We start from the raw sequence: 25,105 nt of genomic DNA, 5'->3' as shown, positions 1-25,105 counted from the left end.
TCAACATTCATTCACTTAAGCAGTTCACGGTCCAGATTTAATGTAGACCCAAGCTTGAAGTCGTGCAATGGATCGCTTGGAACAGTTTTGCTCCCAAGCATTTTCCTAAAAATGATTAAAAGAACTTGAAAGTCATCTACTCATCTTGATAAGCACAATAAAAATTTTTGAAAAATTACGTTTTGAAATGATTCATGCAGTAAACCCTAAAGTCATTATTAACAAGTAAATACTAGATAATTGATTTAATCATCGGGCATTGTGCCACCAAATGGTTCAGATATGTTCGTGCATGATTGTGTCTATACAGATAGGTACATATATGTATAGAGTCATGACTATGCTGAATAGGTACCTCTTTGCAATGGATATTCCTGGTTCACAAAATGAGTTTTTGTTTTCTCATGTATTTTGTGGTTCAGAATTATTAGTGCATAATGAAACTTGGAAAACCATGAGTATTGGGCTTTCTTATCCTTGGGAGACAATTCACCATAACCTTCTTGCACACTCTGATAGGGGCAAATTAAGTCTTAAGGAAAGCAACACTATGATGTGCTTGAGAGTGCCAACATTCAATGTCTTCTATGCTGCTTTGAGTATTAGTTTCTAACAGTTTTGCTGTAAATGTGTGGCTAAATATGGCTTTCCTCTTTTATGTAGAACTTACTTTCATATTTCAGATAAAAGCATATTGAATTGTCATATTTTCATACAAATTTCCCTTCAGGGGGAAACAGAATATGGGGATGTAAACAGACCAGCAGCCAAGGTTGCTTTGGTTAACAAATACTTGCTTTCACATATATCATACACATACAGAGACACAGTTCTCATATTTTTGTGCCCTTGGCTTCATTATATAGTTGATCAATACAGTCCTGCAAAAGATTCAATGAAGAACATTAAAAGCATAAAACAGAACCAATGGAAGCAACAATAACCTACAAATTACACAAACCTCATCAATGCAATTTATTCTTGACATTGAAACAATAGATATGTTACATCCAACTGTTTATGAAAAGTTCATCTTCCTGTCTCACATGACAAACATGGATAGGCTCCAGGCAACCAGACTAATATCAGTCATCAAATTTCAGCTTTAAGAAGTTGGGGGAAGAGTCTTTAAAAGTCACTGAAAATTGGTGGTTCACTTTGTTACCATGAAAGGAGAAGCATGAGATCATTTTAAGATTAAAGAAACAGAGTCAAATGAGGGCTGAGGCCACCTGTTGAGTACTTCATATTTATATAAATAATAATTGTCTGTTATTATGCTATGTTGCTATTCAGTTTGCTATTGTATTATGATGAGATGAACTTATGTTTTTATTTTTTATTCTTTATTCATTAGGATAATCTTGCATCATTATGACTCTTTAATATATGTTTAGTCTGTAAGTAGAATTAAGTTTCAATATGTTATTTATGCCACATAGATCGTATAAATAAATGTAAACTAGAATGTTTTGTTCGCCAAGGCAACACCATATTGACCACCTAATTGACATGGCGCCTGGGGGAGCCCTCAAATGCCATGGTTGCTTTACCACTTTGATAACTATGCTTTTGTGCAAAATTTCAAGATAACAGAAAGGTTGAAAAATTGAAGGAAGAATTCAGTTAATATACACTGAGAAGGTTGTTTTGACGCTTTGGAGTGGATGGTTCTATTAAATCTTATAACAGATAATAGTGGCATTTTAGGTTAATATTGAGGGACTATTCATAGGCAGTAAGTAGCAGAAAATAAGGGGCAAGAAGGAAAAAGAAATAATTACAAGGAGAGAAGGATAAATTAATAAGACATGATCCAACATACCTTGTAGTAGTTAAGTAGCTGAGGCCTTTTCAGTTTGAATGTCGGGGTAATCATATCCCTCTGAATGTCGAAAGGATTTGGCTCCAAATGAATTGCCTTCAGCATTTCAAAACCCCTAAGCTGTACGAACAGCTACCATATCAGAAGAGAATATATTTAAGGTTGAGTTAACAGCAACTTGGAAAAAGGTGTCATCAACATACATTATTTTTATGACCAGTTTTGTTGAGTTCATCCAGAAAATACTTCCTTGCTTTTGGGTTTTTGCATAATGATTCGAAATCTCCGGTCTCATTGTGGATTGCTGCCCAATCTTCAACTGCTTTTCTTTCGGGGACCACCACAGCCACAAGGAAGGACTCAAAGCTGTTCCCATATACCCAAATCTGTGCACCATTCCATATTAGACAAGAGTGAGAACTTCGCCAAGATGTCAAATACAAAGTTCAAGTACAGGTAAGCAGACAAGCATAAAGATCAAGAGTCATTATGATGAATAATATTTCAGTATCCATTTGACTGGATTCACACCAGCATGCTTCATTCGACCATACCTTGCACCACATTCCAGAAGAACAGGAGGAATGCTAGTCAAGCCTTATCAGGAATATCATACAAGAACATAAAAGCAATGGATGATGTTTTAACATATTAGGAATAATCCATTTGAAATGCATGTGCTTTTCTATATCAATTTTCTGCGGTAGTAAGTCTATGATTGGTTTGGTATCATACTGATGTGACAAGAGGGCATTGGCAATATGCATTTTCGATGTTCTCCACAGCAACATATTCCCCTTGGGACAGCTTAAAAATATTCTTTTTCCTGTCAATAATTTTCATTGCTCCATTAGGCTGCCATTCTCCAATGTCACCTGCAATCAGCAGATAAGTCTAAATATCATAAAGAATACCAGAAAAACAATCCCTACTCTTGACAAGAAGTCACAAGTTTGATGCTGAAGAGAAAAACGCTATGAGTCGTTTTGCATGGATACAGACTCCAATCAGTCTGATGATTCTTAAGAGTCTCACTTGGATGTATACAAAATGGATTCTTTATCCTTCTGGAAGGCCCATGAAAGTTACAAAATATCTTAACAGGAAACAAAAAGAGAGAGAAAACTTTGTTTTACAAAATGCAATGGATAGGAAGTCAGATGTGAACGCCTAGAGATGCAGGAAGGGTCAGCAGAGATGAGTGGAAATCCAGCACACGGAGGGTCCAAACTGTATTTCATTAAGATGCATTTGTTCCTGAAATTTTCCCATGTTATGGGCTTTGCCATGTCTGTTTCCCTGAGAGTTCTCATAATTGCCTCATATTTTTTCTTTTCTTCAATTCTGAAAGCCCTTTCAGTGAAAAAGTTCAACTGAATGAAAATCCATTAAAGAAGCTGCAAAATCTAGCATGAAGCCAAAGCAAGATCCCTTTGATTTTGGCTTGTTTAATGATCACTTTAGGGGTCCTGTGAGAATTTTTACCTGTATGAAACCACCCATCCACCATTACATCATCTGTCAGGTCCTGTCGTTTGTAGTAACCAGCGAATAAAGTTCTTCCCCTTAGGCAAATCTCTCCACGGGGTATTTTAGAAAGTGCGTCATATCCCATCTCAGGCACAGACTCAAGTCTTGCTTCAATTGCTGTCATCGGAATTCCCACAGTTCCAATCATGGAAAACACATTTGCCACTGAAGTGAAACATCCCCCACAACTTTCTGTAAGACCTGGTGTTTAAATTAAAGTTGAAAGCAAGTTGGATTGAGTTGCATTATTATGAAGCAAGTAAGAGTTAAACTAGTCTATTAGATACCCCGAAGCAGTAGATTTCTCATTTTACAATACCGTATCCTTGTGACAAGTCACTGCAGCTAACCACTCTCAGAAACTCTTCCACTTGTAGAGGCAAAGGTGCAGCTCCAGATATGATGGTCCGAACTCGACCCCCTAGTGCTTGCTTGATCTACATGTTTAATTAACATGAAAGCATTGTCAAACATGGACAATATATCTTCTCAGCAGCAAAAAGGAGTGATTACTGAGTAGAGCTACAAACTTTATCAAAGACTAGCCTGTCAAAGAGAGGTGCAGCTTCTTGTTGTTTTAGTCCATTCTTCAAATTTCTCAACTTGCTGTTAAAAAATTATGAATAATTAAGATGCAAGAAGCAGGGAAAAATGAAATTATATATCAGCAAAAAAGGACTTTGCCATTCAACATACTAGCTGTAAGCCCATTGAAATAACCCTTTCTTCAGAGCTCCTCCAGATGAAATTTTAGCAAGAGTACCTTCACATAAGCAGTGCTAATTCTTAGAATGAAAAAAATCAAGCAAAATAAAACCTTTATTATAAGATCCAGACCTGTGTATAGACGGTCAAATACTCGAGGTACACCACAGAATATTGTTGGCTTCAGCTCCTGAATGTCTTCAAATAAATACCTGACATCCTGTACATGAAATTCAGGATTATGTGAAAAGAACCCTGACTCCAAACAAAAAGAAAAAAGAGTTCAATATAATGATAAATAAGTCAAAAAGAAAATACCCCTTGCCAAAATCCTATGGAAGCACCCCTGTAGATGCAAAAAGTTGCAACTATCTGATCAAAAATATGAGCCAATGGGAGGAATGAAAAGTATGTGTCTTCTTCTGTCACCTGAAAGGGGATTTCATTTTAGGTTCCTGCTGTACTACATGAAGCTAACATCTCAAGCAACACAACTAGCACTGGTTATTAGGAGGATGATCCAATAAATCTGCAGAGAAATATAATACACCAAAACCAACCAAGACCTTTCTCTTCACAAGGTCAAAGCAGTTGGATCAACACAAACTCGTGCATTTCTTTAAACAACTAACACCACTTCCATTAAAGTCTATTGTTATTATGCAATGTCTAAACATATCAAGAAATTGTTTTCTATTTATTTGCTACAGAAATAACCACAATAAGTTCTGAGGGTTTGGGACAAGCAATTATCATTCATAAGACAAGTGTCCCTCAGTTTTTGTGATAGAGAGAACTTCACTCTGGAAAGTTGAGAAACCCCAGGAGAGAACTAACTACTATAAAGTCCATCCATAGCCTTTACAAGATGATACAATATATTCATTACTCTTACATATCAGTCAAGTCATTAGCCCCCTTAAACTCCAAATAATTTCCTGTCAAAAAGGTGAGATTTTTTAGGCCCTGGAGCTGCCCATAGGCAGGTTCAGCATGATTATTGACTGTATGAACACTGAGTTCCCAATGCAGCATGATTGCCAAGGGCATGCATTGACTGAACTATTCAAAGGGTCCTAGAGATATGATATAGTGGAATTTTCAAAAGAATAAAACTTGAACTTATTTCAATGGTGTCAGAAACAACATGTTTTCTGAATAAAGTTTAAAGGGCGTCCCACTTCATGAGGTTCGCACTGGTCTGAGGAGGGGCAGAGCGCAGCTTTACTCATGGCTCTTGGAGAAGCTGTTTCCGAGAATGAGTCATGATGAACATGTGGCACCTTGGTCTTTTTCTATACAGCTCAGATGCTGCTATGAGTGCATGATTTAGGGTACAAGCACCAATATAGTATATATCCGGGTCAACAAGCAGTGGATGAAACCCTATCTCAGGTGCAAAAGGCTCCTTCTACTGCAGGGAGGGGCAAATTAACACAACATTACCATTCCAAGTTCTCCAACCAACAGACAGCAATAATGCACCTTAACCATTGTGCTAAGACTCGCAACACTGGATGAATCCCTATTTGTAGGTTTTGTTTCCAAAAAGTTGCTATGTCTTAATGAGATGAGCAGATTACAATATACATTAATCTTCATGCATGCATGTGTGAATGATAGCCCATGATTTGTTACTAATGCAATTAAATATCCATAAAATATACTAAATAAATTTTGGAGAGGGCATATATCTTAATAGTTAGTGAAAACATACTTTAACAAAACAATGAACAGCGAGACTTCTGAAAGAAATATCAAATATGGAAGCTTTTTGCTTTGAAACTTTAATATCACCATCAATTCAAGAATGCTAGAAATATGAAAACAATAATATGTACTATAAAATACATAATGTTAATAATCATACCGGGTCCGCTGTTTCTGCAATCAGTTGATTCATAGACAGTACTTCAGCAATTATAGCCTCATTAGTTAGTAGAACACCTTTAGGGTCTCCAGTTGTTCCACTAGTATACATAATCGTGCAAATGTCACTCCTTTTTGTTGGAGAAAGTTTACAGTCCTCGCTTCCCTGTGAAGAAGAATAGAGAGGAAAAGAAGATGTATGCCAGGTTCAGATGTAAACATTGCAATAAGATATAGAACAGAGCTCAAAGTTCCTGCTAGACCAACAGGAACCAAACAGAAAGTACAAAGATAACAAATACATAATTACAAAAGTTTGAAATAAAAATAGAAGATGCTAAACAATTACAATTAATGCAAATTCTTCCCAAGAGAAGCAGGACACCCCGACTTGCTCAGCTTCTTTCTTTTGTGAATAAGTAATCTTCCCAAAACTGATGAGTGCTGGATGGAGAAGATTCTCTATCAGCAATGAAAACATAGGAACCGCATCAAATTATTAATGGACAAAAGATTGTAAGTTGACTTACTTTTCAGATGTGAAGTGCATTTTTGAATGGACTTGAGCATCTGCACAAACATTTACAGCCCATCAGCCTTCCAATATTATCAAACTACCTTTCATCTTAGAGCACAAAAATTTCTTGTACAGAAAGGAAAGAACTCTTCCTAAGGAATTGGAGAGGGATTACATCAGAATCGGTGCTCATGCATGTGCAAGCACGGAGAGAGAGATTTTGAACTAACAACAGATTAATCAATACATATGCATACTGTGCTGCCCTCAGATATCTCTTGGGTACATACCGCTTGCATCTTGTTCTCATGAACAAAGACGATCGAGACTTCAGCATGGTTGATAATGAACTCCACTGCATTCTCACCTGCAAGAAAATTACAAGTAGCAAAACAGTAAAGATATTGTTGGATTTGTCCTCTAAAGAAAAAGAACAAAAATGGAGGAGAAAAATGACCTACCCAGGGTGTCATATAGAGGGACGTAATATATGCCGTGGCTGTTACAAGCCTATTGAAGAACCACAGTCAATTGTCATAAAAAAGATTTGTTTCACTAACTTCATCATGGTTACATAAAACTATCAAATAATATAGAGCAAATTGCACTGGCACTCCAAAATGGAGGCCTTAAAGCACTGACACCCCACTTTATGTTTAAAAAGCACAGAGACCCCAAAATTTGATTTTCATTGGATATATTTGTCCAATTTGTCACTAAAAACCTTTCAGACACTGTTTATTGTAGGGATTTTTTTAAAATAAACAGTGATTTAACTGTTTTCAGTGATCAATTTGACATATACATCCAATGAAAATCCAATTTTAGGGTCTCTATTCTTTTTAAGCATGAAGTGGGGTGTCAGTGCTTTAAGACCTCCAATTTGGGGTGCCAGTGCAATTTGCTCAAGAATATATGATCAATCACAGAGTAAGGTTAATTTGGCAATGCACCAAAGCCAGTTAAACTCTGCTTGTATTGAACTAATCAATGCATATACATTCTTTTTCTTCTTTAAAAGCTGAAAGTACCAGAGCGTCCTGGCAATTAGATGCATAATTGTTGGACCAATTCAAAGATTAAAAGCTGGACATCTTCAAAGATCAACAACTCATGAAGAACTAAACAAAGGGAAGCATACCTCCATTGCTATTACCCACTCAGGGCAGTTGGCCCCGTATATGCCACAACGACCTCCCTACAAACACATAAGCCACTCTTAGTAAAAACGGCTGCTTAGGAGACTTACTCATTGTGCAGGATAGGGTGGGAAAAGCAGGAGGAATATAGCAAAGTGGCTTACAGGATTAACGCCACAGCTCCTAATGGCAGACCCAATCTTGATGGCTTGGTCATAAACCTGCTGGTAAGTGTTCCATACGTATGGACCCCCCTGTGAATTCAATTTGTGTAGTTAGTATGGTAGTTCTTTTCTTTTCTTCTACTTCGTAAGAATTGAGACCTGGCCTCCATTGATCATCAGTACCCACTACCCAGTTGGGTTCGTAGCTAGAGTAGTTGTACATGGTTTGATAGAGAGAACCCAACTATACCTTGCCATCGATGCTTTTCCGGCGACCCAGCATTTGGTTTTCATGGTTCCTTTTAACGGAATGGCTGAGAGGCATAAAACAAGACTTCCAAAATCATAATTTGTTTAAAGGAACAAAGAAAGATATGATAATTTTATTCACAAATTGATCTTAATTCCCGTTTGAATAAAAAATTAAGAAATTTTTGTATACTTAAACAAACATGGCCCATTAGCTCAGTTGGTTAGAGCGTCGTGCTAATAACGCGAAGGTCGCAGGTTCGAGACCTGCATGGGCCAATTACTCTTGTGTCACATTTTTTGCTCTAGAGGCCCAACTTGAAAGCCCAAAAGTGGTTTCATCCATTTTTCTCTAAAAGCCCACTTTACAAGCCCAACTGGGTTGAGGTTTTGATTTCCATTTTGCTCCAATAACTTCAATCCACTTTCAGGTAATCCTACTTAAGAATCAAGCTTAGGGTAGTCATCCAAGTAGTTAGTTGGTCTCAAAAAATTGATTTTCCTTTCAGGGTAATTACAAGAAATCGATTTGGAACATAGCAGAAGTTAAGTTTGCATCTTGAATTTTGAGAAAACATCTGTTGATGCATTGTGGAGAAAATCTCTCCGCTCATACAGAATTCAGAAAAACGGGGAATTTCAGTTACTGAAATACACAAAGAAACTCACTAGAAACTGAACGGAACTGAAGATCTTATGATAGATGAAAGCAGAACAAAAAGAAGAAGTGAGATCCGCATCGATTTAGTTACCTGAAGAGCTCCCAAGGAGATTCAATGTCGGAAGGCAACTCCATTATACCATTCTTGGCGTATATACTTCGATACACAGGCCCTGCAGAAGGTTTTTCTCCTGCTGCCGGTCTCGCTTCTTCAACCTTCACCGTGTACACCGACATTGTGGTGGTGGTGGTGGTGGATCTTCACGATCGATCGATCGACAATGCAGAAGAATCTGAAAATCTCTTTCTGAGTTGGAGCTTTCAGTACTCCTCCTCCGACTTTGGTAGAGAAAATGGTGGATTTATATCTGCTCATCTGATTCCGGTAGTTGGGAGTAGTACAGCGACAATTAATTCAGTAGAGCTAATGCTGGAAAGTGGAAACAATGCTCAACCATCTCCCGCGGCGTTAATGAATTTGAAGTGAACCAAAATTAATTATAAATCACTTCTCTTATTGGGTAAGGAAAGGTGGTCCCCCTCTCTACTATTTACCACATTTTGTGGATGTTGCTTTGCAAATTACCTTCTCTTTTTTGCCAAAAAGAAATTTTATTCATCAAAAGCAAGGTTGCTACTTGCTATTAGTTGTTACCCTACCTTCTCATTCCTCTAAAAAGGATCATGTTTTGAGAAGAATTCAAAGGTTTTGGACATGTGGAAAGTCCTATAGGTGACCAGATGAAGTGTAATGTGGATGCTTCTCTTAATAGAGAGGAAAACTATATGCAGGTGGGGGGTATTTTGCGGGATCAATAGGGGCTGTTCAAGGGAGGTTTTGTAAGGAAGTTTCCTTTCCGTTCAGTCCTTGAAGCAAAATTAATAGCGATCAGGCCTTAGGTTGGCTTGAAGTTTGGGGTTTTGTCAAATTCAAGTCGAATATGATTCTAAGGAAGTTGTTGCTCTCCTCGACCCTTGTAGGCATGCACAAGGGAGTATTGTTCGCTTCATTGAGGAAATAAAAACCCTTTAAGGCGTTAATGGAAGGGTGAGGTTTGTTCATCTTGGTAGAGAAGCAAACAGAGCCGCTGACTGGATGTCTAGGGTGCAACTTTGTCCCTTGAACCCATAGACTTTCTTCCCAGATCCTCCAGTTGGGTTAGAAGGAATTCTCATGGTAGATAGAGAGTCTTGTTTAAGTTAAGTTTTCTGTTTGTTTCTTTGGGTTGTTTAACCCCATCTTTGTACTGGAAAAAAAAAAAGATCTTGTTTTGAGATTGACGTCTATCATTCCATGTGGATACGAACTAGTACTCGCGTTAAATGAATTCTGAAGTGTCTATCCTTATAACACTATTTTTATGTTCCTCCATTACATCCAACATGAGAGCCCATTTCTACATGTTGATAAAGTTGACCTTCACTAATAGGTGTTGTTAAGACTCCTCTAACATCCATTAATGATCAGATGTGGCTGTCGATCGTTTCTGAATTTTCAAATGGCTGCACATGCTTTCAATGTTTTCTATTTCACAAGAAATATTGATTTAGGTGGAACTTTCAATTGACAAAATGATCATTATCCTCTCTATGATTACTCAATCTATGTAAGAATGCCATGAGTCTTTTGCTGGTTGAATCATCAATTTGTGTAAGAATGCCATGAGTCTTTTGTTGGTTGCTGGATAAATTTATTTATCAAAAAATAAAGAGCAACTTCCACGTTCCAAGATAGAGTCCTTAAAGCATTGACACCCCACTTTATCTTTAAAGCACAAAGACTCAAAATTAGATTTTTATTGACAAAAATTCAATTTTGACAAATATATCCAATAAAAATTCAATTTTGGGTCTATTTGCTTTTTAAACATAAAGTGGGATGTCAGTGCTTCTAGGCCTCCATTTTGGGTGTTACTACAATTTGCTCAAAAATAAATTAAAAATGAAACTTTCTATTTTACTTGGTGGTTTTGTGGTCTTTTCATTCTCTCTTCTGTGAAAATCACACAATCATTTAATATTTTTTTCTTACAAAAAAAACATAAATGCAAATTATCACTATCTTTAGTTTATATGTATAAGCTATACCTAATTTATTTGGCTTAGCTCTAAATATCCATTTCGCTAATTTATTTGGTTTGGTTTGGAATCAAAGAAGATTATCTCCAAAGGCTTAAACCAAAAGAAAAACCACCGTCTTCACTGGTGAACTACCCAAATGGTGAAGTGACGTTAATACTTAATATGTCCTGCTTGGCCGGTGGGTTCACAAGAGTAGTTGAGACTTGAGAGTTTTGATATGATCCTCTACGAAAGTGGAAACTTGTGGCCTGCGAAATTAATGTGAAAGATGAAAACCGTTGAAATCTTCATTCCCACCCATGACTTTCTTTCTCCAAAATGGGTAGGTTTGCTTTTTCTTCATAACCTTTTGCTTTTCTCTATCTGTACTTCTCCAAAGGTAAAAGATTTCAGAGGTCGGCTGCAATCCCTTGCAGATAAAAATTTTAATTGGTTTGCACAGATTGTGATGGGAGAATAATGTTAGGACATCCTTGCATGAGTAAAGAAAATTCTAGGACCAAACCTAAAGCTTGCTACTCATTCTGTGACTCATGCTGTTAAGGGGACCACTAGTTCCACCCAGTGAGCAACATTTCGGCAAATTTCGCCAGTTCTCACCCTAGCAAAATTCGCCGATTTTTCGCTGACTTTTCAGGTGATTTTTCATGGATTTTGGGCTTGTCTTGGGTAACTGCTCTGTGATAACCCACGACCGCCGCCAAAGAAATAGGAGGAGAAGATGTTTGTACTACCATCGGAGCGATGGAAGACAGAGAAGGAGAAGAAGAGGATCAGGCAGCAGCGGATTTCCGAATTCCGTGAGGCCACGGCGGATTTTACCCTGTATTTCTTTTTTTTTTTGGTATCTGAGGTTCATCCGGGCCAGCTTGCGCGCACCTTGATTACATCCTTAGGGGGGATGCTTGTCATCCACAAGGGTCGAACCCATGACCTCTCCACTGAATTTCGGCCTGTGAATATATCATATTTCGGTTCAAAAAAGTTTCGGCCTCTGCCAAACCGATCTAAATTTTAGCAAGTCGACATTCGCCGAAATGTTTTCAATGGTTCCACCCCAAAATATGCATGAAAACCAAGATATTGGAAGGTAATCACCATAAGGGATCTTCCACATTCTGCTAAACCACCGTTTCAGCCGAGAGGCATTTTCCATAATGGCTACATGGCCACTGGCCTAACAGAGGTACAATATCAACCCTACGATATGATGCTACCAAGGTTTTGAAAGCTGATCCAAAACCCAGTACATGCTCACTGAGGGGGGGGGGGAGGGGGGGGGGGGGGGGGGGGGGGGGGGGTGGTTTTGGGGGGGGGGGCTTTTGTTTTTTCCCCCCCTCAATTGGTTCACATTCTGGTGGCTTTGGCTGAACATTGTGCATCGTGATACCAGTATTTATTAGAGCCATCAGAAGGCTTAGAGAGACCGTCTGATACATCTCAATTCACTGTAAGAATAAATTGAACTGTTCAAAAAATAAAAGAATAATGTCTCTTTACCGTGAACGGATCTGCAGACTCTACACAGCAATGAAAGACAAACGCTCTACAACGAAGAAAGAATCTCTTTCATCTCTGCAACAGACGGGACTGTTTCACTGGGGTAAATCTTGGCAACCAACTGTAGAAAGCTATCATACTTGTCCAGAAAATCTTTCTGCCAAAAAATAAGAAAACAATATTTAAATATCAGCCATCAGAAAAATGTTTTCAATTGTTTCTGCAGATTAAATTAGCCATGGAGAATTATTCTCTTTAGAATGGACGACAAACCAACCAATCACATGATACCCCCTAGCATTAGCTTGAATTTAAGCCACAAATGACGTTCAATCACATACAAATCTCCACTCGTCCACTGAATATCCTTCTGGGAAAAATCATCACTAGTTTGATAAACATATAGAATTCTGAAAGATGGGAATTGATATTTTACACGTGTTCCATAGCAAATTCTAACCTCTTCCTGCTCAGTCATAACAATTTAATTTCATTCCCAAGAAATAATTCGGTAAACAAAATGAAATCCCCCCCCCCCCCCCCAAGAAAAAAACAATTCTGGTTGGAAGAAGGGGAAGATTTTATAACTAAAAAGAAAAACTTTGGATTCTTCAGAAAAAATGAGATACACCAAAATCTTAATGCCTATAAGTAATGCAATGGTTTTAAGCAGTTAGTCATGCTGATTGTTTGAATGAGGGTCTGATATTCTTTTTCCAATGATTGGCTCTCATACTAATTGATATGCAATTGAAATATTGAGGTCAAATGGGCCACAAAAGCAAGAAAAAGAAATATGGTTGACATTTATGCCAGCAGAACTAGTCCTGCACACATTATTGCTACTACAAGATTCAAGAAACAAACAACTCCGGAAGTTGCTTTCACTGGTAATATTCATCAGAAATTGAAGATTTATTGGGGTTTCTAGCACCAGAGCATTTAGGATTAAGAAAATCCTGTGTAAACCAGACTCATAGGACATTTGGAACCAAAACCAGATTTAAGAGATTCAAGAAAACAAACTAATGAATGGTCTGATCTGGCCAAAGACTGAGGCACCAACTAATCAAAAAAAGAAGAAAAAAAATTAGATTAATCCAATGATCAGTCTGAAGTTTTGGCTCCAACCTACTTGAACTAGGACTCAGGATACAGAACAAGAAATCAATAACAGATTAACAGGTTGTCAGGTTCAAAGCAACCAAAATAGAAGCATTCCAGATTCCAGAAGATTTAACATGCTGAAATATTAGTAACATACACAAACAGTTAACTAAAATCAGATGTGTAATGTACCCGGAAAAAAAATCATATCTCCGTAAGGATAACTCAGAATTCTAGAAATTGAAGAAACATGCGAGAACTAAGACTCTTCTAGTTTGATCGAAATATTGGATTTTATAAACTAGGAAACAAACTAGAAACTTGAGATCTGATATTAGTCTTCAAAAAGGAAAAAAGGAATGAAAGACAAGAGGAGATACCCTACATGTTCCCTCGTGGCACTTGAGTGGAACCCCTTCAGTCTATACTTCACTTCTCCCCAACGGTCTTACTACCATTTTTTTTCTCCTGACTAACTTTTGCATCCAGGTCTTTGGCCCTACTGGCCCCACAGCCACATGGACCAGGTCAAACTACTACTCACGTTATAATGGAGGCGAAAATCAACTTTTCATCACTCAAATTCGTGCTCCCCAAGCTGGTAAGTAGATGCATATAAACTCTTCAATTATGACTACCATCATAACTAAAAATAGCCAAAACAGAGAAGTAATTCAACTAGCAACTTAATTGACCAATAAAAAGGCTTAAACCAACTCATAAACCTCCAGCTGTATTTGGAGTTCAAAACACTAGGACATGACATAATTAAAGGAAATCATCTCATAATAGGACTAAACTAATAGATTCCTAATCCAACTTGAATTATAACTCATTCAATAATAAAAATAAAAAAAGAAACTGAAAATAGAACTGTACTGAAATAGAACTCCACACTAGACTAGGCATTGGATTCCTATACAAACTAAGAATTTTGAAAATCCAGAAACTCCAAACCATTCTTCTCCTGGCATTGCTACTGGAGCCCAGAAGCTGACCTATAGTGATATTCTACATAAAAATCTACCAATGTGTTCTGATGTTGGGATTTCCCACCAAATTAGTTTCCACATATAAAATTGGTTAAAGATTAGTACATCCCTCAATCTGAAGCATGATGCAGGATAGAATCCTTGGTTTACCTTGCATTTATCCCATAAAGATGGCAGCAATTCCTCAGAAGTCAAATTCTTTTGTAACCTTCTATACATTGCAGAGATAGACTTGTCTACCTATACCAGTAGAATGTATGGCATAAGTAAATTATGTTACCAATTAGGGACTAGTGATGTTTTGAAGGATTACCCAACTTACCCCAGCTAAACTGGATTTCAATGTCTTACGAAGATCCATTTTTGACAGCCCAAGCTGGTAAGGGATCTGAAATTTATTAATGAAAATATAGTCAGTCATGAGATCCAGGACCCAAAACATATAATCTGCAGAAACTAAATAGGCATACTATAGAAACCTTATACATAAGAATAGAAAATGACTAGCACTAGTAAAAGTTTCTAGTTAGGCATTCAGAAAGCAACAGTCACTTGGTAAAACAATCGCATCAGAAGCAAAATTTGACACTTCATCAAAGAAAAACATTATCTTATTATACAAGTATTGAGTCTCAAGAAAACACAGATAAAATAGTTGACCTCATTTTACCCACAAGCGTGGTTTGACAAGGTTAGCTTCACCGTTAATATGGCTTTTCACAATGTTACTCTAATCATCTTGTGCTTGATCGACTCAGAATTCTAAAGTGAGTGAGAGCATTTGTAGTAAATGTAGATGACAATCATGACATTATCATATCCGAAAATGACTTTGCTGGCCCAGCTGAAGTTAAACCTTACCTTCAACAACCCTGCCAAATGAAGGATTTGGCTTAGTTTGGTATGTTTTGGTTATTGAAGGGGATCAATTTGCACCAAAGGAAGTATGTTATTGATTTACTGATTAATAGAGGGTTCCTTGCAGTTAAACCAGTTGATACTCCCATAGATCCTCATCAGAAATTCGGCTCTACTGATAGTGAAGATTTTGATGATCCTCATCAGTACAGACGACTTGTAGGTAAGCTTATATATCTTACTGTTACTAGACTGGACATATCCTATGCTATGGGTGTTGTGAGCCAGTTTATGCATTCCCCCAAGAAGATATATTGGGAAGCCATCATCAAACATTGCAATACCTTAAGGGAGCTCCGGAAAGGGGCTCATATCTCGTCCTCATCACCATATTGATATCACCGGTTTTTCTGATGCCGATTGGGCAGGTGCAGATAGCGATCAACGATCTACTACAGGTTTTTGTACATATGTGGGTGGCAACCTAGGCACTCGGCAAATCAAAAAGCAAACTACTACTGCACGGTCAAGTGTCAAAGTTGAATATGAAGCCAAGGCTCAAACCCCTGCTGAACTATTGAGGCTCCAATCTTTTCTTTTGAATTGGGAATGCCGGTCACTCAACACATGAAGATGTTTTGCGATAATCAAGCTGCAATCCATATTGCTAGTAATCCTGTCCTTCATGACGAAGTAAGCATATCAAGGTTAACCGCCATTTGTTGGCGATGCTTTTCTCAATAAGAAGAGTATTGCCCCTTTTGGTCCTACTGCTGAGCAGCTTGGTGGCATCTTCAGTTCCCTCTTTGGACCTGCTTTATGAATGGTTATTGCAAGCTGGGCATGGGTGATCTATACTCTCTAGCTAGAGAGGGAGTGTTGATTGTACTAGGTACATGATCAAGTACCATAGGGTACTCTTATGTCATGTACACTCTAATAAAAGAAGCCTTTTAGTATTGTACCCCCTTCACTTATTGCTGGGCAGCCTGGGTTGACAAGCAATTTTATTGCAATCTATTGCCAGGCATAGTTTCCATTTTGAGCAGATTCTATGTCATATTTACTTTCCCTTTTGATGCAATTCAGTTAGGAAAGTAATCCTAAACTGAGATTAGATTGTCTGACTATTTTATGAAGCTGTGTAGGGAGGAGAGGTTTGTTGGGGAATTAAGCTAACTACCCCTGGGTATTGACCCATCTACCCATAAAATGTTTTGAAGATAATAACCACATAGTATCATGTGTTAATCATCTACTTGTATGATTATAAGACATATTTATGCGCATATACACATTCCAAGTAGAGAGCGTACATTGCACAAAAGCTGTCCCAGAGCAACGAAATGATGTTTCAAAAGGGCCAAAATAAACAGACTTCACCATATGCAAGCACATATTGAAGACGCAAGACTGCTGTTAAGACTTCTATAAAATACCATCTTTTTATTTACGGAAAGTGGCACATGTAAATACATGGAAAAATGAAGTCAAGCATCTTAGGAAACAAACCACATGGGCAAAAAGGCCTATTAGATCAATCTTTAGGGGTATAAATCTTTTTCCCCAAATGCCCTCAGAAACCTTAGATTTGGCAGTTGGATTTTGTACCAGTTAACCAGCTCATAGCTAAGCCCAACTGATCAGAGGACCCGGCCGACCGGCTACAGACCAGTTCTGACAGCGGTCTTACAACTGTCTTATAATTATAACGGCTGACACGAATCCCAAGGCATTTATTTGCAATCATTATTGTGTCATTCTTGCAGCCCTCTAGCCTCCCTATGATCCAAATCCTTTTAGAGATCCTGTCCATCTTTCCATAAGAAGGTTGAGAGTAGATCTCAAGGTTGACTTGGACAGATAGAGGCTCATTCACAATTGCATGCATTCATTCTGAAGGGAAGTGCCACCCCTCCATGTGGTTTAAGTGTTTCATTGGCTTTTGATTTACATTTATTGCAATTTGGTGCTCTTGCCCAGAATCAAGGATTCATTTGGGTGCTCTAGCCCAGAATCAAGGACTCAATTGGGTTCTCTTGCCTGGAAGCAATGATTCAGTAGAAAGGTGTTGTCCCCACCTACCTATTGAAAGTGGACATATTAGTGGAATCATTATAGAGGTGCTAGAAAGAAGGGGACGTAGATTCAGTTGAATCAAACCACTATAAATCCTGTGTCTTGATTACTTGCTTTATTTTCCGCATTTTAATTTTTCAATTATTAATTATTTGCAAGTACAAGCATGATTCTGTATCAACCTATCACCCCCCCCCCTGTAGGTTGACTTTCAAGGTTCAACTCTCTCTCCCTTTCTTCCCATTCTCTTCTCCTCATCACCCTGCTGATCTGACATTCAAAACTGCGGCTTCTGCTACAAACAGAACAGTCGCCTTAGATGGTTTGGAATTAGGGAATAGATAGACAATGGCAACTAGCAGGGGCAAGTCATATTAAAAAGAAAAATCCCTTGTCATCATGAGAGTCCACACAAATTCAAAGATCAGTGGTAAAACAATGCTTAGCTAACAGAACATACCCTCCTTTTTCCTGCCTCGTGCTTGTATGTTCACCATCTGACACCCCCAAACACCCCCCCCCCAAAAAAAAAAAAAGCCTTTTCTTTCTTGTAGTAAATGAGTTTCTTTTGTTCATCCCCCCCCCCCCCACCCCAAATATATATATATTGCCAGATTTAATATACGGGAGTGGTTTGCTGTTCAGGAATGTAAACTATGCAAACACTTCTCTAGTCCTGTATCCATCTCCTGAAATAAAGGGGGAAAAGGTTATTATATAGGAAGGAGAGAGAAGACTTTTGGAGTGCTGGTGTAGGCCACAGTCACAGGGAGAGCGTGTTTTCCCTTAATATATTAAGTATATTATTGAATATGATGGAAATGAAGAATGGAGTTTCATGTTCACTAACCTCTTCTGGTGCGAGCGTGAACATTAGATCTTCAATTTTCCGAGCAAACTGGAATAATCTTTCAAATTGCTGCACTTAAAAAATATGTGTATGTGAAAATCTATTTTCATCAAAACAATATCAAGTTCACAATACAAAATGTAATGTTATTGGTTCAACACTTAGCATGACAAAGGAAATCTAAAATTAGAATTTAGAAGTCATAATTCCAAATAGACAATCAAAAAAGGACAGGACAGGCAGGGAGTACTTACAAAGTATATGATCATGCTGATGTGACGTGTGCAAGCTTGTTCATAGAATTCACTTGCTTGGCGGTAGAATTTTGCAAGTGTTGGCACAACATTAGCTAGGTCATAAAGGCTGCAAGTAACCACTTCCAGTCAGCATCCCTAACATATATTTGTTTTGAAATAGAAGTGTGACAACTTTCAAACGAATCTAAAGGTGATTCAAAAATTCATAAAAGACAATGTACTAGAAAACATCCGTAAATACCTGTTCTGAAATGCAGCATAGTTCTCTAAAAGAACTATGTCAACATACTTTGGATCAGCTTGTGCGATTTTCTCCAGAGTCACAAACATTATACTAACCTGTACAGACAGTATTGTATCTCATGAGCTTCAATGTCTACAACATTATATGAGACAATGCCTTACTAGTGGCACTGTTCAAATCACCATGAAAGAAAAGAGACTCCACCCAGATCCTCTCTACTTGCTAGGTGGCTTCCTTAGAAGCATATCAAAATCTAAACATATAAATATATTGAGAGTGATTTCACAAAAATTAGTGACTTGCCTAAAGGTACGCAATGAGATAGTAAGAACAATATACGAATTTTCAAAACAAGCTGAAGTCGCTTTATGGCCCTTATGTCCCTGACGAATCTAAAGATAAAAGCTTTATTTTTTTCTGTCAACTTGACACAACATGCACATCCTGGCTAACAATAATTGGGCAGGGCAATAAATGGATGGACTTGGCAAGAAGCAGGAAATTATGGGGACAACTCGGTTACAAATTTGAGAGAGGAATACAATATACAGCTTATGTCTAATTAGAGGTCTTTCTTTTCAATCTGAAGGGTCCTAGGAGAATCCTTCTCCCCCCCCCCCCCCCCAATAATACAAAGAACTTGATTTATTGAAAGATACAAAAAGGTCTTTTTATTTGAACAGCCCAACTATTGGCCATGCAAACACAAACTGCACCCTAGCTGAAACCTACTTAAATAACAGAAGGCTTTAATCTGAGACAGGGAGGTAATGTTTGAATGTTCAACTACCCTCCCCCATAAACCTTTGTGATTGGCAAGAAAAGACTTTATAATACTTTTTTTTGGTACGAAGACTGGGTCAAAAGGCCCAAAGAGAAAAACTAGAAATCAATCAGCGTAAACAACTAGATCTGCCTGGGAATCTCCTTCAATTCTATAGGAACTGGAAAGAATATCAAAGTATTCCCCACATCTAAGGACAGCTTTGACATCCGGTCAGCAGCTTGATTGCCCTCCCTGCTCACATGATTAAAGCATATACGGCCACTGAGTCCAGCAAGGGTTTAAATCTCCTTGACTAGCTTCATGAACCTCCCCTGCAGAAGCAAATTAGGCTCCACCAAGGCAATGGCCTTCGATGAGTCTGATTCCACCTGCAAGGGCACCTTCCCTAATTCCAAAGCCAATTTGAAACCTTCCAGGATCACAACCAACTGGTTCAAGAATTCAGCACTCTTGGATACACTCTGCAAATCCTCCCTTAAACTCTTCCAGGATCACAACCAACTGGGTTCAAGAATTCAGCACTCTTGGATAAGCTCTGCAAATCCTCCCTTAAACTGGCCCTCCTGACCGCGAATAACTCCACCCCCCCCCGGTCTAAACCCGCTATGCCTACTGATTGCAGTATCAAAGTTACACTTGAATCCTCATTCCCAAGGAGATCTCCAACCACCTGAAACATGAATAATCACCAGACTAGAAGAAGGAATCCTGCATGAAGACTTGAGAGGTTCATCCAAATCTCGCTAGCCAATCTGAGAACAATTGGAAGATAATCTCAGCAAATGTTCAAGACAAAGCATTCCTCATGGCCACAGGAAAAGAAAAAAAAGCAATTTCAATGGTGCTCTAGCACAGCTTGCCACCATATTCCCTTCACAAAACAACAACTGCAAAAAACATGTTGCTATCTTCTCTCCTATTTACACAGAAGGAACACTAACCTCTTCTTTTTCCAAGAACTCATCCAGAGATGATCTTTGCAGGTTAACCAAACAAAGAAACAGACCCCAAGAGGGGCTTTAAGTTTTAAGTTTTCCACATTATATTCCAAACGTTTTCATTAAAGCTAGATTTCCTGGTCCCAAATCAGCACCACTCAGAAGCGCATAAACTGACTGAATAAAGATTAAACCTTCAGATGAAGGATTTCACATTATGACATCCCTCCCACCTTCCAATGAGGGAGGGTTACACCTCTGAATCTTGCAGCAAATATCTTGCAGGAGAAGCCTGCAAATCCGACTCCACTTCCAAACGCCATTATTATCCACATAATTACTTACATTCTCCATTCTCACGCTATTAGGGACCAGATATATGGCCACGAACTCCAAGGCCAAAGCCAATTCCAACCAATTATCCCACCAAAATAGGGAATTATTTCCTTCACCAGTTGAAACACTGCAATTCTCCACGACTCTTGGGTCTTGGCGTGAGCCTAAACGTTCCACAGAGGGGAGTACTAGCAGAAAAGGGAGAGTTTCTTCAAGACGAACCATACTTAGATTTAACTTGAGGGCAGCGCAACAGGAATCTATGGTAAAGATATTCCAAAACCAACTTCATTGAAAAAGCATCATTTACCTTGGAAAGGTTTCTAAATCCCAAACTCCCTCCACCCTTCGACTGACAGAGACTATCCCAACTCACAAGATGACTTTATTTCTGATTTGGGGAGTCAGTCGAAACAAACGAATGTGTCACCTTCTCCAAATCCTTCAAGATTCCCTTGGGAATTGATAAGCATGCATTTACCATTATTTATTTGATTTAATTCCCCATACTTATTTAATTAAAGAGATCTAATTGAGTATTTTTGTGTATTTTTCAGGAATAAGGAGATTTTGGATATTAGAGATAATATGGAGTAAAGTTGGCAAATATATTAGATATTGGTGGATTTTAAATCATGGCATTCAATCTTGCTGCTCAAGAAATCATGAAAAGTGAGATCTTAGCCAAATTGGAAATAGGTGGAGGTCTAAGGAACAAAATTGGTAATAAATCTGAAAATCGGGTAAACAGACCTACCTTCAGTATTTTGGGCATATCTCTCTCGTATGAGCTTAGATTTCGATGATTCAAGATGCTATGAAACGATATTGAAAATATCTACAACTTTCCAGTTTTGAGTTTTTCCAAATTCCGAAAGAATAAAGGTCAAATCGACGGGTAAAGATAGGGGATTGATTGTGTGCGGGAGACATAAAAGAGAAGCCAACCACAGAGAAGAAGAAGACGGCGAATGCGGCTCTCATCTCTCTCATTGCTGAAGAAGAAGACCACATCTCTCTCTCTCTCCCTATGTTTCATCTTTATTTTTCTTATGAACTTTGTAATAATGAGTAGCTAGTTCCTTTGCTTTGGGATGTAGATGAACCATGCTTATTTCATTAAGTTGATTGTTCTATATCTTCTAGTTGATTGTGTTTGAGTTTGGCCAAAGATGTTCTATAACTCAACGAACTAAGCGTGCCAAGCTTCCGTGATGGACGATAGTCTTGCGAAGATAGGGCATATCTAGGAAGACCATCCCTAATTTACTTTGAAGTGTAGAGTTATATCGATTAGGGAAAAGTATTGGGGATTCGAAATCCCAAAGATCTTCACATACTCATAGTTAACGTTTTTGCATTAATTAATAGATTTAGTTTAAATTAGTTTTGTTGAATTCAATCTTAGTAACTTAGCCTTTTAGTTCCCCATAGTTCGACTCCGTACTTTCTGCTTGCTAGATTAGTATAGGATTTTATTTTTGATTGATTAGCGACACGATCAGGAATAGGGTTGGATTGCACGGGAAAGTATGAGATAGACATAACCACTAACTTGCTAGGGTAACCCTCCCTGCAAAGGACAAGGAATTGGCCTTCCATCTTAACAAGAGATTCTTTACTTTAGAAACAATAAAATTATAATTCCTTTTCCTAATTCTTCTAATCTAGACTGGCACCCCAGATAACAACCAATGTCATATGTCTCAAGCAAACCACTAACCTAGGAGATGTCTCCAGCCCGCTGCCTCACTACATTTTTTTGAAAAAAGAATCCCATATTCTCCATGCTCACTTTGTAACAACCCCCGTATTTCTAACCCAAGATCCGTATTGCAGGTCCGAGAACCCGAAGGTCTAGTCGGGTAAATTTGTGGAGTGTTCGGATAGAAGTCCATGATCCATACCCTGAACCCATGGATCTAGATTCTCTGACTGAAGAGCCTGCCTTACTTGATAGTTGGACTTTTGGAAGGCAAGTGATATCTGGAGATGTCTGGAATGAAGGTAAGATCTCCCCCATCTCTTCTTTAGGGCTAGGTTGTACTTGGACATCAACCCCCTAGCAAAACACCCTTGTATGGCAAAATACATGGGGGCGGTTGCTAGTGGCGGTCGATTGAACCAAGCGACCGCCTGGTTCTGGTTGCGGGGTTTTGCCCTATTTTGCCCCCTGACTTCTATAAATAGTAACCCTCGCTTATTTTACGAATATTTTATTCGTGGTTACCGTTTTTGGAGGTTAGACGGCTGCGGAGAAGTGTTGAAAGCAGATCTGAAGTGTTGTTAGAGTCCCAGAAGCTACTATTATCCATAGTCAATCCAGTTGAGGTAAGTGGTTCCCTGTTCACTTATGTTTCACCACTTGCTATGATTAAGGTAGTTCAGTGTTCATCTTTGGTTGTTCTTGATCCTTCCATTGCATTATCTATCCTTTTGATGATCTTGGTTAAATCAGATCCGAAAACAAAACCTTGCTTTCGTGAAAAGGGCTGATCTGATCAAGGGAAGGTTTCTGGGTAATCCATTTATGATGATTGTTAGGTTTCTTATAACCCATTGGCTATAGGAGTGTTAGATTCGAGATTCAGACTATGATCACTCGAAATCCGGATTGAAAACGGATGATCAAAAGCCTGAGTTTCGGATCTGAAACTTACTGTTTTTGGGGCGGTCACTAGTGGCAGTCGCTCAACCTAAGCGACCGGCTGGTACACAGTGACCAAATGGCTTTTGGTTTTGATCCGATTTGATTCATTTGACTTATACCTTATTGTAACCCTGTGTATAGGTGTCCTCTGTTTGAAGAGAAAGTTTTATAATTGTTTACGGATTTCTTTTTACGGACAAATTACTTATATGCAGGTAAGGACATACAATCCTATCTTAATAAATTGACTTGAACATGCTAGTCTAGTGTCTTCTTTCATTGTTCTTTTGTTCTATATACATTGTAATTGTAATCAAGGAAAATTTGTTGATCGATATGAACATTTCGACCTTGGAAAATGTCGAAATTTCGAGGTTTTGGTCGAAATTCCAACCGAAACTGGATACTTTTTTCCTGATTCTTGAAAACTCAATTTCGAGCCTCAAATGCACTCAAATTGATTTGGATTTTTGCATACTAACTATTTCAAGCATAATAAACACTATAAAACTACTAGTTTACTAAAAAACTACTGAAAATGTAACATCCAACATTCCAAGTATATAGTACATGAATAAGAGAAGAAGCGGGAATGTTATTACTTACAAGTCTATTCTATTCAAGTCTCAAGGTCTCCATCTTCCGTCTACACCCCATACAAATGACAATATAACTCCCATGATGTTTGCCCCCGCCCCATATAGTTTTGGACATAGTCAAGAACTGCATCTCTGTATGTGGCCTCATCCACATGCATAAGATTCCTAACGGTGGGAAGTTGTGAATCTCCAAAGGAACTGGTGGTGGTGGGCTTTGTGGCTGTGGAATAGTGTGAAAGATCTGCTCAACAAATGAAAGAGCACCCTGGCTCTTAGGACTAGGAGAAGGATAAGGATATTGATAAGGTCCCAATGGCTGACTCCGATAATCGACAGTGGGAGGGACACCATAAGCTCCATAGGCCGCTCCATAACCATAAGGCTCCAGTCGTGGCTGACTGGCCTGACCTTGAATCTGATAGCCAGGAGGGACACCATATGGTCCATAACCATAAGTCGACTCGGTAGAACCAATACTCTCCACAATAGTATCATATGAGGACTCTGCAGGCCTATGCCATCCGGATCCTCTGGAGGTGGAGGAGTCTCTAGCATCATCAATGCTCATCGATCTCATAGATCCCACCAAGCTCTCGGCATCGGATGGACGGTAGGACCCATATGATGGCGTGTCCTTTGTGCTCCAGCCGTGTTGTCTCCCCTTCCCCTTCCTCGAATATGTAGAGGAAACATTTTGCCTCGAGATGCAGCTCCAGTATGGTTTGAATCATGTGTCACGTGGGTGAACTAACTCTCTCCTGTGAATCTCGGTGGTCGTCCTCACCCCCCCCCCTTGACTCTCACGTCTGCTGCTGGTGGTGGTGGTGGTGGTGGTGGTGGTGGTGGTCTGTCCCTAAGATCAGTTGAATCCTGATCACGAGGTCCCACACCCTCCTCATCCCCTCCATCATCACCGTCATCGCCATCGTCATCATCACCACCATCGTCGTCATCGCCGGAGGCCTAAGTCACCTCATCCTCAATGTCGGACCAGAAAATCAAATCCTTACTCTGGGTGGATGCACTAGGGTGTGGCACGAAGGGACGGGCGGGCTCTGCATGTGGCCTCCCCTCCTGGGCCATGAAGTCCCCCACATCAGCCCCCATCTCCTCTGCAATCTAACTATTGGGAAGACCTCCCTCCTCATCCAGCAATCCGTCTCCACT

The 25,105-nt window shown here is 38.9% G+C and overlaps 2 protein-coding genes and 1 non-coding gene across 4 annotated transcripts in view; 1 reads left to right on the top strand and 2 right to left on the bottom strand.

Moving 5' to 3' along the window:
* Positions 1 to 423: 423 nt before the first annotated feature.
* On the bottom strand, positions 424 to 9,008 carry LOC149014843 (putative CoA ligase CCL6). Its single transcript, XM_089157373.1, has 19 exons — positions 8,751 to 9,008; positions 8,000 to 8,063; positions 7,750 to 7,839; positions 7,588 to 7,644; positions 6,908 to 6,956; positions 6,737 to 6,813; positions 6,460 to 6,499; positions 6,279 to 6,373; positions 5,931 to 6,095; positions 4,379 to 4,489; positions 4,193 to 4,280; positions 4,052 to 4,118; positions 3,886 to 3,961; positions 3,675 to 3,792; positions 3,311 to 3,556; positions 2,561 to 2,700; positions 2,029 to 2,211; positions 1,826 to 1,945; positions 424 to 881 (listed from the first exon to the last, which is right to left on the bottom strand). The coding sequence occupies exons 1-19, from the start codon at positions 8,894 to 8,896 to the stop codon at positions 834 to 836; spliced, it is 1,980 nt and encodes a 659-aa protein (XP_089013499.1). The 5' UTR covers positions 8,897 to 9,008; the 3' UTR covers positions 424 to 833.
* TRNAI-AAU (transfer RNA isoleucine (anticodon AAU)) lies at positions 8,204 to 8,277 on the top strand. Its single transcript has one exon. It is a non-coding gene; the product is annotated as a tRNA-Ile (tRNA).
* A 3,077-nt stretch (positions 9,009 to 12,085) lies between the features above and the next one.
* Positions 12,086 to 25,105, bottom strand: part of LOC149014842 (exocyst complex component SEC3A-like) — a 60,236-nt gene continuing 47,216 nt past the window's right edge. For both annotated transcript variants that reach the window (XM_089157367.1, XM_089157366.1), the window contains exons 20-25: positions 18,626 to 18,723; positions 18,382 to 18,490; positions 18,128 to 18,196; positions 14,663 to 14,728; positions 14,491 to 14,580; positions 12,086 to 12,398 (exon numbers count right to left, since the gene is read on the bottom strand). In XM_089157367.1, coding sequence (XP_089013493.1) covers positions 12,288 to 12,398; positions 14,491 to 14,580; positions 14,663 to 14,728; positions 18,128 to 18,196; positions 18,382 to 18,490; positions 18,626 to 18,723 — 543 coding nt within the window. In that variant the 3' untranslated portion in view covers positions 12,086 to 12,287. The remainder of the gene's footprint in view (positions 12,399 to 14,490; positions 14,581 to 14,662; positions 14,729 to 18,127; positions 18,197 to 18,381; positions 18,491 to 18,625; positions 18,724 to 25,105) is intronic.

Source organism: Hakea prostrata, chromosome 5 (assembly GCF_041222555.1).
Source record: "Hakea prostrata isolate BN-2017 chromosome 5, UWA_Hpros_2, whole genome shotgun sequence".
NCBI classification, from domain to species: Eukaryota; Viridiplantae; Streptophyta; class Magnoliopsida; order Proteales; family Proteaceae; genus Hakea; species Hakea prostrata.
Note: the sequence above shows the minus strand (reverse complement) of the source record. Positions and strands in the feature narration are given on the sequence as shown.

What these genes read in the sequence shown, in the direction of transcription:
- LOC149014843 (XM_089157373.1), bottom strand. Translation starts at nt 8,896, where the DNA reads ATGTCGGTGTACACGGTGAAGGTTGAAGAAGCGAGACCGGCAGCAGGA. An exon ending in GGAAAAGCATCGATGGCAAG is followed by an intron (nt 7,840 to 7,999) that starts GTATAGTTGGGT and finishes TTGAATTCACAG; the next exon opens with GGGGGTCCATACGTATGGAA. An exon ending in TGACTTGTCACAAGGATACG is followed by an intron (nt 3,557 to 3,674) that starts GTATTGTAAAAT and finishes TTTAAACACCAG; the next exon opens with GTCTTACAGAAAGTTGTGGG.